Genomic DNA, 15,956 nt, shown 5'->3' on the forward strand with positions numbered 1-15,956 from the left:
GCAAAGCTGGCTCGGGGGGAGCAGATATGCAAGACTCTTGCCATTCTGTGTGAGGGCCAAGTCGGATGCCCTGCGGGGACAGAAGAGCAGGAGAGATTTCAGAGGAGAGCAGATGGACTTGGCAGCCCAGTAGATGGAGGGGGTGGGAGGAGAAGGTTTGAAAATAACTCCAAGGTTTTTAGCTGAAACATCTGACTGGGTTGTGGTGCCAAAACAGAGGAGGCAGGAAGACAGGAATGCTTTAGATGGGGTGACTTGGAAATGTTTGCTGTAATCTGTGGCAATTTATCTCAGCTATTTTGCCTGTCATCAAATGGGCATCAGAGGGCGCCTGGGTGGCTCAGTTGGTTAAGCGACTGCCTTCGGCTCAGGTCATGATCCTGGAGTCCCGGGATCGAGTCCCACATCGGGCTCCCTGCTCGGCAGGGAGTCTGCTTCTCCCTCTGACCCTCCCCCCTCTCATGTGCTCTGTCTCATTCTCTCTCTCTTAATAAATAAATAAAATCTTTAAAAAAAAAAAAAAAAAAAAAAAAATGGGCATCAGAGGGGAGAAGGACAAGGCCAACTGTTTGATAGGCCACTCACACAGTTTCCCTTTGCGTCCTCTTCCCTGGGTCGTCAGGAGGAGTTGGAGGTGGACGTCAGCCCACCTGGCATGCCTGGTATCCCCCACAGCCAAGACCCTTCCAGTGGGTCCCTGGGACCGCAGTGTGTGAGGGTGGGGACAGTTTTGAGATGAGAGGCCTTAACTCCCTGGCAGATGTGCTGCTGTATGCCGAAGAAGCGGCCCAGTGGAAGGTGGCGGAAGAACACAGGAGGCGCAGCTTGCTGGTAGGAGCATGGAAGCCTCTTGAGGCTCTTTTTTTTTTTTTTTTTTCTTTGCAGGAACCACCAAAGTTTTAGTGTTTAATATTTAACAGCACAACTGGCTGAAGTCCAAGAGGTGAAGTTACCATGTTCGAGAACCTGGAGGGAAAAATCACTCTATAAGCTATATAGTATGTGGTAAGGAGAACACACACCTTATAACAGAAAGCCTATCTACACAGAGTACATGCTTCAAAAATACTTAGCAGCCTTGCTCAGGCATCCACGTTTAGAGGACCCAGGCGCACAGCATGCTGTTCAGGTGTATCTGGTTATGGGATTAGCTTCACTCATGGAGCTCTGTTCCATTGCAAGTGTCCCTGTTTTCATTTTGGATCAGAAAGGATAATGGTGTGGGATCAGAGGGGTCTGGAGCTATAAGGGAATCTTGGAAGTCATCTAGTCCTTTTTTTTTTTTTTTTTTTTTTCTAAACTCATGGCAGGCCTCCTTTTTATTTTTTTGAAGATTTTATTCTTAATTGATCTCTACACCCAACATGGGGCTCGAACTCCTAACTCCCAGATCAAGAGTCACATGCTCTACTGACTGAGCCAGCCAGGTGCCCCTTCATTTTTTTTTTTTTTTTTAAGTAACCTCTACCCCCAACGTGGAGCTTGAACTCATGACCCCAAAGGCGGACTCCCTTTTTAATGTTGGGAGCCTAATCTGTAAAATCGATCAAAGTAGAGATGCTGTGGATGAAGCAAGGTCTGGGAGCAGTCCCTGTTCTACCACTGCTTTCCCGCACCCTCACCACTTGAGGAGGTCTTCCAACACTTTCAGGTGCCTCTGCGATTCACTTCACTTCTGTCTCAGAAAACTGGAACCCAGGGCTTTGCTTAGGTCACGTGTCAGGCGGTGTTGATGGAGCTGGAGCCAGTCCCACGTCTTGCCACTACCCCAACCCCCCTACTCACCAAGGCTTCCTTCTCTTCCTTCTCTTCTGCTCTTGCAGAACTGCATTTGGAATTGTTTAAGTGTGCATGTTGGACCCCCCCCACCCCCAACATGGCTTTAAAAAGAAAAACTACCATAAGCTAAACGTCTCTTTTTCTGAGAGGCAAAGTTGATGTTTTTAACCTTTGTCCGTCGTGTTCCCATCTTGGCCACGGGGATCTGTCCTGGTCGGAGGCGACGGTGTGTTTGCTCCTGGGCAGTATCAGTGGATGGATGGCGGGGAACAGTTCGACAGCTACCTATGAAGGGCCTACTGTGCGGGCTGGCTTGCAGCGGACTCCAGCTGAATCTTGAAGCAGAGAAATGCTCTGGGACCCCGGAGCAGCTGTGAACATCCGTGCCTGGGGCCTCTCGCTCCTGGACTCGGGCGCTGCTCTTACTTGTACAGACGCTGCTGATTTGTAACTGATTGTGTCCTTCCTTCTATTCACAGCACTTCTGTTTTCGAGCCCTAAAAGACAATGTGACCCATGCCCATCTCCAGCAAATAAGAAGGAATCTCGCTCACCAGCAGTATGACATCATGGTGAGGGTCATCTGTATAGAGGGACCTCTGATGTCCACTGTCTTTTCTTTTAACCTTTGTGCTTCGAGATTTGTCCAGACCTTTTAGACTCCAAAACCTTAGTGTCCATTTTCTCTAGGTAGCCCTACCAGCTGAGGGAGTAACCCTTGGTTTTCCCTAGTTTAATCCCATTTTTTTTTCTGTTTGCTAAGAAACTTGATAGTTGACTCAGAGGTCAGGGACTGTGGATTCCAACCCTGACCTAGGGAGTACACTCTGAGTCTTGCATTCCAGGCGGCTTTGGTTGTATTTGCACTGTAAGTCTGTTGTCTTCAGTGGTTGGTTTACCTGAGGGCAACAAAGGTTCTATCTCTACTTATAGATCATGTTTCTGGGTGTAGGAGGATGGGGGTTTTTTTGTTTTGTTTTTCATTATGAAAATGTTCAAACGTACAGAAAAATATAAAGAATAGTAGAATAAACACCTGTATACTTACCATTTAAATTCAAATACTAGCCAATTGTTAATATTTACTTCCATTTTTTTTTTTTTTGCGGAGTCATTTCAAAGTAAATAACAGACATCGTGACACATTACACCTAAACATTTCAGCTTGCGTTGCCCAAAAATAACATTTTCCTTCATAACCACAGTATTGTTACCATGCCTAACAAAACAAACAGTGATTCCCTAATTTTATCCAATACCCAGGCCATATCCACATTTTCACAGTTACCCCCAAAATGTCCCTTTTCAAACCAGGATTCGACTAAGGGCTGATGACTTACTGTATTTGGTCATGTCTTGTAAGGCTCTTAATAATAGTCCTCCCCACTTTAACACGTTTATTTTTTAATTGTGGTAAAATACACATAACAAAATTTATCATCTTAACCATCGTTGAGAGGACAGTTCAGTGACTTGAAGCACTTTCACATTGTGCAACCATCACCCCCATCCATCTCCAGAACTTGTTTCATCTTGCAGAACTGAAACTCTGTCCCCATTAAACAGTAACTTCCCATTCTTCTCTCCCCTGACCCCAGCAGCTGGCAACCACCTTTCTCCTTTCTGTCTCTATGAATCTAGGGACCTCATATTTACAGTACATGCTCTTTTGTGACTGGTTTATTTCACTTAGCATAATGTATACTTTTTTTTTTCCCCCCTCAATGACACTGAGTTTTGGAATAGGAAGGCTGGCTATTTGGCCTTACACAATATTCCATATTCTCAATTTATCTGTTTCCATTTGATGTCATTTGATTTTTCCTTTCTTTTTTTCTTTTTTTTTTTTTTTAAGATTTTATTTATTTGATAGAGAGAGACATAGTGAGAGAGGGAACACAAGCAGGGGGAGTGAGAGAGGGAGAAGCAGGCTTCCCGCCCAGCAGGGAGCCCGATGCGGGGCTTGATCCCAGGACTCCAGGATCATGACCGGAGCTGAAGGCAGATGCTTAATGACTGAGCCACTCAGGCGCCCCTTGATTTTTCCTTTCTTAAATGTTGCTCCTATAAATTAGAGGTTTGATCTAAGGGCTTGATTAGATTGAAGTTAAACACTTTTTTTGGCAAGACTACGTCATGAGCAGTAATAGGTGATAAGATCAGTTTTAACTTTTAAAATGGCATTGTCTGGGCACCTGGGTGGCTCAGTTGGTTAAGCGACTGCCTTCGGCTCGGGTCATGATCCTGGAGTCCCGGGATCGAGTCCCGCATCGGGCTCCCTGCTCAACAGGGAGTCTGCTTCTCCCTCTGACCCTCCCCCCTCTTGTGCTCTTTCTCTCTCTCACTCTCTCTCTCAAATAAATAAATAAAATCTTAAATAAAAATAAATAAATTAATTAATTAAATAAATAAATAAAAATAAAATGGCATTGTCTTCTATGAGGCCCAGATTAGGAATAGCTTCAGCTTCTTCTTTCTGATTTCCATAGACTGGAAAATTCATCTTTTTGCCTTTTATGTTAGCCTAGAAGAGCTCCCTTTAGCTTAGCCATAATTATTTTGTAAGCCTGTTATATGCTGGGTACTCCAAATTGAGATAAAATTCCTCCTCTGGAGGAGCTAATAGTCTCTTGGGGCAAGCGTTTGCTAATAAGAGAGATCATTTTACCTTTTGCCTTAATAAACTTCCATTTCTTTTCTGTTTTGCTTCAGCTGCTGCACAGGTTCTGGGACCTCTGGCAGACTCGGATTGAGCAGAGAGAAGAGAGAGAGCAGCTCCCCTCACTGTGTGCTGCCTGGGACCACTGCAGGTGGGGACTTTGGCCTTCTCCTTGGGCTTTCCAGGGACTGACTCACTGTTCTCCAGGAGAGGGCACTTACCCTTCCATGCATTCCTCAGTAGATTCAGAAAGGCCCTGCTGTAAACCAGTGGTTCCCAAGTTTGCATTTTCCTTTTGGCTGATCAGGTGAGAGGTAGAATAAAGATGTTTGTACTGGTTCTTGGTCACCGTAGTTTGGAGTATGTGTCTGTTAGCTCCCTGCCTCAATCCTTCAGGCTTTAGTGACATTCACATCTTAGAATTCAAGCACTGATAGTGTTAAAAAGCAGGCTCAGGCAAGTGGGTATTTGTAACTTTGTCTTGAAGAGTGTAGGGTGTCCCTAATTTTAAATAAAAGCACCACATGTCTATGAGGAAAACTCAATGTATAGGAAGGTAGGTATAAAGTGAAAAATAAAAGTTGCCTGGATCCCTCCCTCTAGTCCCTTAGTCTTACTCTTCAGAGGTAACCACTCTTCACTTTCTTGCTGCCAGAAATGTTCAGTATACCTTCCCCCCAGCCAATAATACAATCAACTGAATTCACATAGTTAGAGGTCCCATTTTGAAGCATTTTTTTTAATGAGTCGGTGAGAATCTCAATATTTAAATATGGAGTTACCAGGGTCTATCATTATTCTAAATCCTGGTTTACAGAACTGAATGAAGTTCTCACTCTGGGTATCACAGTTGTGGAAAGAGCTTGTCACAGACCCAGGTGGTCCTCCACAAGTCCCAGAGTTTGGTCATAAAACCAGAAAGTTTATGATGGGGGATTTCATACATATTACCTAAGTTCCAGAGACACTGTGCTTGGTGGTCTAATTAGGTTTATAAGAAAATTGTCAAAATTTGGGGGCAAGCCATAGCCCCAAATTAGGGGTGACAGATTTTGTGTTGAATAATAGGTTCCTTTTTCCCTGTTTCCTAGAGTGAAACTGATAGTGTGCCTTTAACGCTGAAGATGTTAACTACACCCAGATTTTCTGGCCTTAAAAACAAACAACATTTTTAAAACCCCAAACCTGAATGTGCAATAGGCAGTATGTGTTATGTTACGTGTTTTATTTCAGAATAACGTTGCTACGCAAGTGTATCAAATCGTGGTTACATTATACTCAGAAGAGGCGATACAAGCAGGTATGGAGTAGTTCATTGCAAGTAACTCCACAGGCGTACATTCTTGGACCCATTTGCTTTGGAAAGATTCTTGGAAAAGACCTTTGCTAAGAGATCTTGGTGCTGCTGTGAAAAGCTCGAAGGTATTTCCCCCCGGTCCCTCTAGTGATAGCGGAAAGTCTGCGTAAACCCCATTCCTTCATCTGCTGTGAAAACACAGGTGCTCTCTGAGAGTGATGATCTCTGACTAGCCATTCCATTCACATCATTACTCATTTACTCTTTTAGCCAACCCTCAGGAAATACTAGGAAAAGTACAGAACATAAGTGCCGTGTTCTCAGTGCTGAACAGTGTGAGACAGGTACCCACAGCAGGTGGGAGGACATGGGGATCAAGCTGGCGAATTAGTAAAGGCAGATTGAGAAAGGATTCAGTTCCATTTTTTTTTAAGCTTTATTTATTTAAGTAATCTCTACACCTGACATGGGGCTCCAACTCACGACTCTGAGATCAAGAGTCGCATGCTCTTCTGACTGAGCCAGCCGGGAGCCCTAGCTTCAGTTCCATTTGACTCACTGAGGGACCCCTGGGTGGCTCAGTCGGCTAAGCGTCTGCCTTCAGCTCAGGTCATGATCCCAGAGTCCGGGGATTGAGTCCTGCATTGGGCTCCCTGCTACGCGGGGAGTTTCCTTCCGCCTCTGTCTGCCACTCCGCCTGCTCATGCTCTGTCTCTCTCTGACAAATAAATAAAATCTTAAAGAAAAAAGAAAAAGACTCACTGAGCAGCCGCTGTGCCTGATAGAAAGCAGACAAAATTCCTGCTCCCACAGGCCTTATAATTTAACACCAGGATGGCAAGTAAGTGTGATCTTGCAGGCCAGCTGGAATGATGGCTGCAGCTGTCTGGAGTGCTGAACCAAGAAGGGTTTGGAGGCTGCGTTTAGGCTTGGGGGAGTTTGTCTTCAACGGGTACTGTCTGCATGGGCCTTGCAGGGATTAGTGTGCTGCCCAGGCCTCATTTTGGCCTTCCCTGGTGAAACGGGGTTGGGGAGCGGGACACAAAGCAAATCCTGCCCCCTCCACCCCCTCCTCCATCTGCCTCTAGAGTCTCACACGGGAATCTAAAGAATTTGGCTGTTTCCTCATAGTGTTGGGAGAGAATCTGAATTTTCTAGCAAGGTGTACAAACTTCTGTGGGAGCCGGTCTCTGGTTACTTTTCCACCCTTTCCTTGTCACCAACCTCTTTGTTCCTTCCCAGCTGTGCTCTGGCCAGTTAAGCTGCCGGTCCTTCCCTGAATGTGCTTCTCACTATACGTGCAGTTCTCTGTCCCTCCGACCCTTTCAGCTCTGGTGTCACCTCCTCCCCCAGCCCCCTGTGACTTTGTCAGCGTATTTTGCGCCTGGGTGTTTCCCAGCCCCTCTCCCTGCCAGACTGTGAGCTCCTTGAGGGCAGACCCGGTCTCTTTCTTCTCCTTAGCACAATGTGGACAAAGGGTAGCTGCCAACTAATATTTAGATGAATGAATGAACAAACGAGTGAGCAGACGGACGAACTGCCTTGGGTTGCTACAGAGTTTTTCCTAAGGATCATCTCAGTTCTTGGCGCCAGCCTAGTGCATGGCTTGCATTCCACACCTAGAAAATGCTTAGAATTGCTGCGTCCTTTGACATTCCTTTGGATGATGTGGCTGTTTCTGAAAGGACATTGCCACTTGGTTTCTTAAGCCCATTTAATGTAAGCTTAACAGAAGGTAGAGACCTTTTAGAAAAAGAAACTAAGTGCCAGGGTCGAAAGGTTGTATGTATTCAAGGTGGAAAAGAAGCAGAGAGTCCCTTATATTCCCCCTGGAAAAAGAGCCCCTTGACACTGGGGCCCAGCAGTGGTGGAAGGTCAAGGGTCAGTGTTCTTATCTCTCCACACTGCTCTTGCATTTTCTGCGTAATATAGAAGGGCTGAAAAATAGTAAGAGCCCTGCTTAGTTGCTGTTGCTTTTTTTCAAATCTTTGGCTAACAATCTGAATGTCATCTAAGGAGATGACATGAGAGAACATCAAGTTCTTTAAAGAGAACATCAGTTCTTTCTATTTCAGGAAAAGATAAAAATATTATTTATTGTGGGTTTCTTTCTTTTTAAAAAGTAATACAGAAGGAGGGGCGCCTGGGTGGCTCAGTTGGCTAAGCGGCTGCCTTTGGCTCAGGTCATGATCCTGGGGTCCTGGGATCGAGCCCCACATCCGGCTCCCTGCTGAGCGAAGAGCCTGCTTCTCCCTCTCCCTCTGCCTGCCACTCTGCCTACTTGTGCTCTATCTCTATCTGTTGAATAAATAAATAAAATCTTTAAAAAAAAAAAAAAGTAATACGGAAAGAATGGCAAAATGTTAGCCAAATATTGAAGCTGGATGGTAAGTTCATGGAGATTCGTTATACCGTTGCTTCTACTTTTATTTACATTTGAAAATGTAAATGCCCAAAAGCAATATATAGACATTGTAATTTGAGAAGTGTAGGAAGAGATAAAAGAAAAAAAACTAAAACACCCGTAATCTTAAAATAACATTTGTTAAGTAAATTTGGTATCTTTTCTCCTCCATGTGTGTGGGAGTATGTATACCATATATTCACACACACACATATGCTTACTGTTCAGTTATCTGTTGCTATGTGAAAAATCACCCCAAACTCAGTGGCTTAAAACAATAACCGTGTTTGGGGCGCCTGGGTGGCTCAGATGGTTAAACGTCTGCCTTCGGCTTAGGTCATGACCCCAGGGTCCTGGGATCGAGCCCCGCATCGGGCTCCCTGCTCCGCAGGAAGCCTGCTTCTCCCTCCTCCACTCCCCCTGCTTGTGTTCCCTCTCTTGCTGTGTCTCTCTCTGTCATATAAAAAAAAAAAAAAAAAAACAACTACAAAACAATAACCGTGTTATTATACCTATGGGTTCTGTAGGTCAGAAATTGAAACGACATAGCAAAGATGGCTGATCTCTGCTCCATGATTACTAGGGCCTCAGCTGGGAAGATTCCAATGGCAGGGGGTTAGGATCCTCTAGGAAGTTTCTTCACTCACATGGCTGGTTCCTGGACTGGAATAACTCGAAGGCTGGGCGCATCTGGGACAGTTAACCAGAGAACCTACATTGGGCCTCTCCAAGAGGCTTGGATTGCCTCACAGCATGGGGGCCTGAGGGTAGTCAGACTTCCTGTGTTGTTGCTCACTCCAAAAGTGCCCCAGTGAACAACACACAAGCTGTTTGGCCCTTTGTGACCCAGCCTCAGAAGTCACATGGCCATCTCACCATTCTCTGTTGTTCAAAGCAGTCACCGTCCTGCCCAGATTCAATGGGGGTGGGGGGGACTTCTCAGTGAAGGAGGAAATCCAAAGAATTTGAGGTCCTGTTTTAAAAAGTGCCGCAAGTACATATATGCTTCTGTCCACCCAGAGTTTTGGATCATGGAAGCATATATATATATTTTTTTGTCAGTTGTCTTCCTGCTGATAAACAGTAAAATAGTAGTAGCCTTTCATAATTACATAATAATTTAAAGAATCTGTATTACAAATAAACATCATAAATAAAATCAAAAGATATATTACAGGGTGGGAACAATGTTGATAATACACGTGACAAAGGACTGATAAATTTCTTTTTTTTTTTTTTTTAAAGATTTTTATTTTTTTATTTATTTTTGAGAGAGAGAATGATAGCATGAGAGGGAGGAGGGTCAGAGGGAGAAGCAGGCTCCCTGCTCAGCAGGGAGCCCAATGCGGGACTCGATCCTGGGACTCCAGGATCATGACCTGAGCTGAAGGCAGTTGCTTAACCAACTCAGCCACCCAGGCGCCCCAGGACTGATAAATTTCTTAAGGTTCAAAAAGCCCATGTATATCACTGAGTTAAACACTGGCAGTCAGATAGTAAAATAGGGAGTGGGTATGAACATTTAGTACATAGGACAGAGCATTTAGATACATACATGTATATATGTGTGTGCGCACACACACACAAGTATGTGAAGAGATACTTAACCTAGAGTAAAAATTTCTTACCCGTCGTATTTCATTTTTCACCTCTCATGGCAACAAAGATTAAAAATAAGGATTTTAATCTTTTTCTCAATTTTGTGTAGAAAGCAACCCTCCCTCTAGAGTGCAACCCTTAAAGGTCATTTTTTTAATATAATATAAAGTACAAATAAAGGTCATTTGTTGTTATACTGCAGCGGCTGCGGTCCAGAGCAGACAGTTACTTCGAGCAGAGAGTCCTGCCTGCGGCCTTCTGCACATGGAGAAGATTCTGGCGATGGCACCAGCAGGAAAGTGTCCTCAGTGCGAGAGCAGCACGCTTTCACAGGTATGCAGTGTCGCTCCTCTCTGAGCAGGCTTCTCGGGGCTTGTTCTGCCCACATGGCCATTGGTGGTGTTTTTCAGCCTCCCAGCCCCCTAGGCCCTGGTTCTTCCTGGTTTTCCAATTAGGTGGGCTCATTGATTTCATCTAGCAGGAAGAGCCAGACAGCATTTCCCCTGGGAAAGCTTTTGCTCATCTTTATTGCAAGTGCTTTCAGAACAGCCTGAATTTTATTACGCCCCTGTCCTCATTGCAAGCCAGTGTGAGCTCCAGTAAATCTGTCCATTAGCTTTCTGGATCAGAGTGCGGTTGGACCTTGCATTGCCTTGGCAGGCATTCTTGAGTGTGATTGCCCTGAAATGCTTGCTTCCTGTTCTGCCAGACCTGGCTTTTTGAAGTCTTGAAATATAGTCGTCAACAAAATTAAGACGGGCACGGAGCAGAGCTACGTCTTTTTGCTCCTGCAGAGACAAACTTGCCCAGAGCAGGTCCTTGCTGCATTTTGGCGGAATTGTAACAAAGAAATTATTAATCGCTGACTGTGTGGTCTGCCACTGTGGTGGGCATGGTGTGGTGGGAAAAGGGAAACAAATATATAAGCTCATTCGCCTATGATATCATCAGCTTCGTTAATAATTCCCTTCTCACAGCAGTCCTGAGAGAACAGGCTCAAGATGACTAATGACTCCCCCATGTAAATCAGCCACTAAGTGGCAGAGCCAGGGTTTAAATTCAGATCTCCTTGACTCCAGGGACTTTCTGCTAGATCAAAAGGAAGATCTTTTTGATGACTTTGTAGAAACTTTCAATCTTTGTGAGGAGGTAAGACTGATACACAAGAAACAATTGAAGGACAGTTCCAGAGAATAGATCCACATGTCCTCACTTAGGTCATCCCCGAGTTCTTCTAGAGCTCAGAGCTAGTGCTGAGGGAAGTCCCTGGAGGAAGGCATGCTGTGAGCCAGGGGGTGAGGATGAATGGCAGGAGTGGGCAGGATGAGGAGGGCCAGACTGAGGGGATTGCCTAAGCCCATAAAAAGATAACAGATGTTTGAGCAGGTGCATGTAACTAGTAAAGTGATGGTTTTGGAGATTGCCCTGAGAACAGTGTCCCATCAGTTTAGGACAAAGAGACGAGAGGGAGGGACATGGGAGGGACACTGGGAGAAGCTGCAGTGATCTTGACTTTGAAGGAGTGTGAATGCTAGTCTGAGGGGATCAGCCAGAACTCCAGGAGTCCTTCACTACAAAGTCCAAAGAGAAGCTTTTAGAGGGTAGCCATGGGAAATTGGAGGCTGGCGAGGGTCTGCAGAGAGAGTGACTTCACCTTTACCTACTTTCTGTACTGAGGTCTGGTATAAGATTCCACTTGAAAAATGGCTTTACTACCAAACACACACACACTCCTTCGCTTCTTCTACAAAGGCATGATTGATTCTGTTGCTTCTTTCGTATTTTGGCATGCCGTAGGGATTTTCAAAAACTGAAGGTTCTTTCAAAATAGCCAAGAGGAGTTTCCAAAAGGATTTTTGTTGGGGATCATTCTTGAGACAAAAGGGTGATGGGTGAACTGGAGACAGGGAGTAGCCAGGAGGCTTGAAGGATAACCAGGGCCTGATCTGGATTTTATCTTGTTTTGGTTTAGTTGGATCTTTTTAGAAAACTTAAGTTTTTTAGGTTCCTGCCTTCAGCTCATGAGGGAGCAGAGTGATGGAGAGCCCTGCTCGGAAGCTGGAGAGGCCTGAGTTCAGACCCTTGCTCTTCTGCTTGCCAGTTTCGTAACCCTGCGCAAGCCACTCTCTCTCTCTGATCCTGTTTCCTCAAATGTAAAATGGAGATGAGTTGATAATAGTCCTATCTCATGGGGTTGTCATGAGAAGTGAAATAATCCATGGGGAATACAAGCAGAAAGGCAGCACAAAATATCAACCTTCCACCCAACCGCTAGAATTGATGTGTGACTCTCCTGGTAAATGAATAATCATAGGTTTGGTTTGGAGTTTAGCAAATCAGAGTTCCCCAAAGTATGTATGTTCTATCTTTCCATAACTCCTAGGGTATTTGTTTAATATTTTAGGAATATGGACAGAATTTATAGTGGGATCTCATGAATTATGACTAAAAATGGTAGTTTCTTAACCTACCAGTGAAATAGTATTCTGAGAATGAGACAAGACTGATTTGTCTTTTTTTTTTTTAATTGAGCTAAAATTCATAGTGAAAGGCACAGATGTTAAATAAACAGTTTGATGAGTTTTCACAAATTGTGTGCCTGGATAATCAACAGCCCGGTCAAGGTCTAGAACATTTCCATCACCCCAGAAAGTTCCCTCATGCCCCCTTCCAGTCAGTTCCCACCCCACCCCCCCACAGGTAACCACTGCTCTGATTTCTATCCTCCCAGGTTAATTTTGCATGTTTTCAAACTTTAAATAATGGGATCATTCAGTAAGTGTTCTGTTGTGTTTGGCTTCTTTTAAAGTTCAGCATAATGTTTCTGCGATTGAGCCATGTTGTCAGGAAGTAGTTCAGTCTTTGCTGAGTGGTATTGTATGAATATAAGGCAACGTTTTGATCCATTTTAACATATGAGTTGTTTCCAGTTTGAGGCCATTATGAATAAATCTGCTCTGAACATTTACGTGGGTTGTTTTCATTTCTCTTGAGTAGATACCTAGAAGCTAACTCTGGCTCACAGGGTGGGGACAGGCTTACTCTTACAGGGGGTCACATCATTATACACCCACCAGCAGATAGAATGCTGGTTGTTCCACAGCCTCATCAACATTTGGGTTTGACAGTCTTTCTAATTGAGCCATCCTGGTGGATGGGGAGTGCCGTCTCATTTCCCTGCTGACTCATAATGCAGAGCATCTTTTTAAGGCCTAATCAGCCATGATCAAAATCCTGTAGTTTTACCGAGTCAGACTGATTGCCTTGAAGGAGGGAATTCCACAGGAATTCTGGAATGGTGCCCTTCCTGAGGGAAAGGAATTTGTAAGGTTTGGGTTCCCGCAAAAGGATTCAGAAAGAGAAACAGGGATTGGTTTTGGATTGCTCACTATTTCTAAGGCAAAATTAGGAGGGAAGAGAACTGGGGTTCACTAGGGAGTACTGTTATGTGTACCCTCAGGAATAAGTGAAAGCGGCAAAGCTTGTCTGGGACGTCATTGGTAAGTAGGCAGTAACCACTCAAAAGAGGCCCTGGTGGCATTTTACAACTGCTGCCTGGCCTTGGGAAAAACCATGTTTCCTTGTAGCTGGCTTTATCTGTGTCTGTGGCTCAGTGAGTTAAGCATCTGACTGTTGGTTTTGGCTCAGGTCATCATCTCAGGGTCCGAAGATAGAGTCCAGTGTCAGGCTCCGTGCTCAGCAGGGAGCCTGCTTGAGATTCTCTCTCCCTCCCCCACTTCTCCTCCCCATGCTCACGTGCTCTCTTTGTGTCACTCTCAAATCTTAAAAAAAAGAAAAAGAAAAATATTTTCCAGTAATGTGGCTTGCATTTCCATTTTCTCACAGTATTTTTTTTTTTATTGAGAACAAAGTGGTTTTTTACATATGTATGTTATATGTATGTTGAAATGATCACAGGGTGGGATCTATATATGGGCTATATATATATATTGAAATGATTAATAGTATTTTTTGATGAGCAGAAATGTTTAAGTTTGTTATAGTCAAGTTCACCAAATTTTTCCTCTTATGATTAGTGATTTTGGGGTTTTCTCTAAAAAATATTTGCCCACACCCAAGGTCTTGAAAGATACTTTCCAACATTTTCTCTGGAAGCTTTATATAAAGTTTTAGCATTTACATTTAGGTCTGTGATCATCTTGAATTTTTTCCATATATGGCATGAGGTAAGAGCTAAGGATTTTTTTTTGTTTTTCAGGTTTTTCCAGCAGTATTTATTGAAAAGACTTTTCATTCCCCCATTGAATTGTTTTGGCACCTTTGTTGAAAATCAGTTTTCCTTATAAGTTTGTATCTATTTTTGGACTTTCTCTTCTGTTTCATTTATCTGTTTGTTTATCCTTATGCCATTATCATACTGTCCTGATTTTTGTATCTTTATAGCACGTTTTGAAGTCGGTTCTTCAACTTTATTCCTCCTGGGATTTTTTTTTTCTTCGGGATTGCACTTAATCAGTATAGATGTTTAGGGGAGAATGGACATCTCAAGCTTATTGAGACTTCCCATAAATGAACATGAACTTCTCTATTTATGTAGCTTTTCTTTAATTTTTCTCAGTGTTTTGTAACTTTGCATGGAAGTTTTGCGTATATATTGTTAAATTTATTCCTAAATACCCTATTTTTTGGATGCTATTGTAAATAGAATTATTTTTTAAATTCATTTTCCAACTGTTTGTCCTAGTATATAGAAATACAACTGAAACTGTGTTCTGTGACCTTTCTAAATTTACTTAATGGTTTGAGTCTCTTTTTTTTTAAATTACATAGAGTTTTCTGCATAAATAATCCTGTCATATGCAAATAAGGACAACTTACTTTATCCTTTCCAGTCTGTATGCTTTTATTTTTGTCTTTACTGCATTACCTAGCATCTCCAATAAAGTATTGAATAGAGAATGGGGCACCTGGGTGGCTCAGTCATTAGGCGTCTGCCTTTGGCTCAGGTCATGATCCCAGGGTCCTGGGATCGAGCCCTGCATCAGGCTCCCCGCTCAGCGGGAAGCCTGCTTCTCCCTCTCCCGCTCCCCCTGCTTATGTTCCATCTCTCCTTTCCCTCTCTCTGTGTCAATTAAATAAATAAAATCTTAAAAAAAAAAGAAGTATTGAATAGAGGTAATGAGAGGATACATACTTGTCTTTTTTCCAATCTTAGGGGGAAAACAAAGACAGTCAGTATTTCACCATTGAGTATTTTTATAGATACCCTTTATTAGATTGAGAATGTTCCCCTCTATTCATAGTTTATTGAGAGTTTTTATTATGAAGGGTCATTAAATTTTGCCAGATGCTTTTTCTGCATTTATTAAGATGATCGTATGGTTTTCCTGGTTTCACATGTTAAATCAACCCTGTATTCCTGAGATAAACCCCACTTGGCCATGATATATTATCTTTTTCACGTGTTGCTGATTTTAATCTGTTAATGTTTTATTAAAAATTTTTACATGTACTTTCATGAGGTATATTGGTTGTAGTTTTCTTGTAATGTGTGTTTTTGGTATTTCTTTAAATTTTTTATGGAATTTGCTAGTGAAATTATCTGGACCTAGAGTTTCCTTTATGGAAAGGTTTTTGATTACAGATTTCATTTTGAAAATAGATATAGAGCTACCAAGAGTTTCTTTTCATGTCAGTTTTGGTAAGCTCTGTTTTTCAAGGAATTTTTCATTCTGTCCAGAGTGTCAAATATATTGGCATAAAGCTGTTCATGAAAGTGCCTTATTATTTTTTTAATGTCTGTAAAATCTCTGATGATACCATCTTGTACATTCCTGATTTTGGTAATTTGTATTTTTTCTCTTTTTTTCTTGATCAGTCTTGCAAGGAATTATCATGGGTTTTTGGTTTTTTTTTTTCAACTTTTGCTAATTTTCTTACTGTATATTTTTCTTACATTAATTCTAGCTCTTTATTTTGTACCTCTTTCTACTTACTTTGGATTTAATTTGCCTTCCTTTTGTTTTTTTAACCTTAAGATGGAAGCACAAATCACCCATTTTTTTTAAGTTTATCTGTTTATTTATTTTAGCAATCTCTACGCCCAGCGTGGGGTTTGAACTCACAACCCTGAGATCAAAAGTCGCATGCTCCTCCAACTGAGCCAACCAGGTGTGCCCACCCATTCTTTTGTTGTTGGCGGTAAATTATCAATTTTAAATCTTGTGAAAATTTTAAGCTATAAGGTTTCTCTCTGC

The 15,956-nt window shown here is 42.8% G+C and overlaps 1 protein-coding gene across 23 annotated transcripts in view; it reads left to right on the top strand.

Moving 5' to 3' along the window:
• Positions 1-15,956, top strand: part of SFI1 (SFI1 centrin binding protein) — a 99,462-nt gene that overhangs the window by 65,622 nt on the left and 17,884 nt on the right. For all 23 annotated transcript variants that reach the window (XM_064578712.1, XM_064578711.1, XM_064578721.1 and 20 more), the window contains 5 exons: positions 761-831; positions 2,259-2,351; positions 4,492-4,589; positions 5,672-5,738; positions 9,941-10,071. In XM_064578712.1, coding sequence (XP_064434782.1) covers positions 761-831; positions 2,259-2,351; positions 4,492-4,589; positions 5,672-5,738; positions 9,941-10,071 — 460 coding nt within the window. The remainder of the gene's footprint in view (positions 1-760; positions 832-2,258; positions 2,352-4,491; positions 4,590-5,671; positions 5,739-9,940; positions 10,072-15,956) is intronic.

This window comes from Mirounga angustirostris, unplaced genomic scaffold (assembly GCF_029215605.1).
Source record: "Mirounga angustirostris isolate CCGP_5_RB_7025 unplaced genomic scaffold, mMirAng1.0.hap1 SCAF_14, whole genome shotgun sequence".
NCBI classification, from domain to species: Eukaryota; Metazoa; Chordata; class Mammalia; order Carnivora; family Phocidae; genus Mirounga; species Mirounga angustirostris.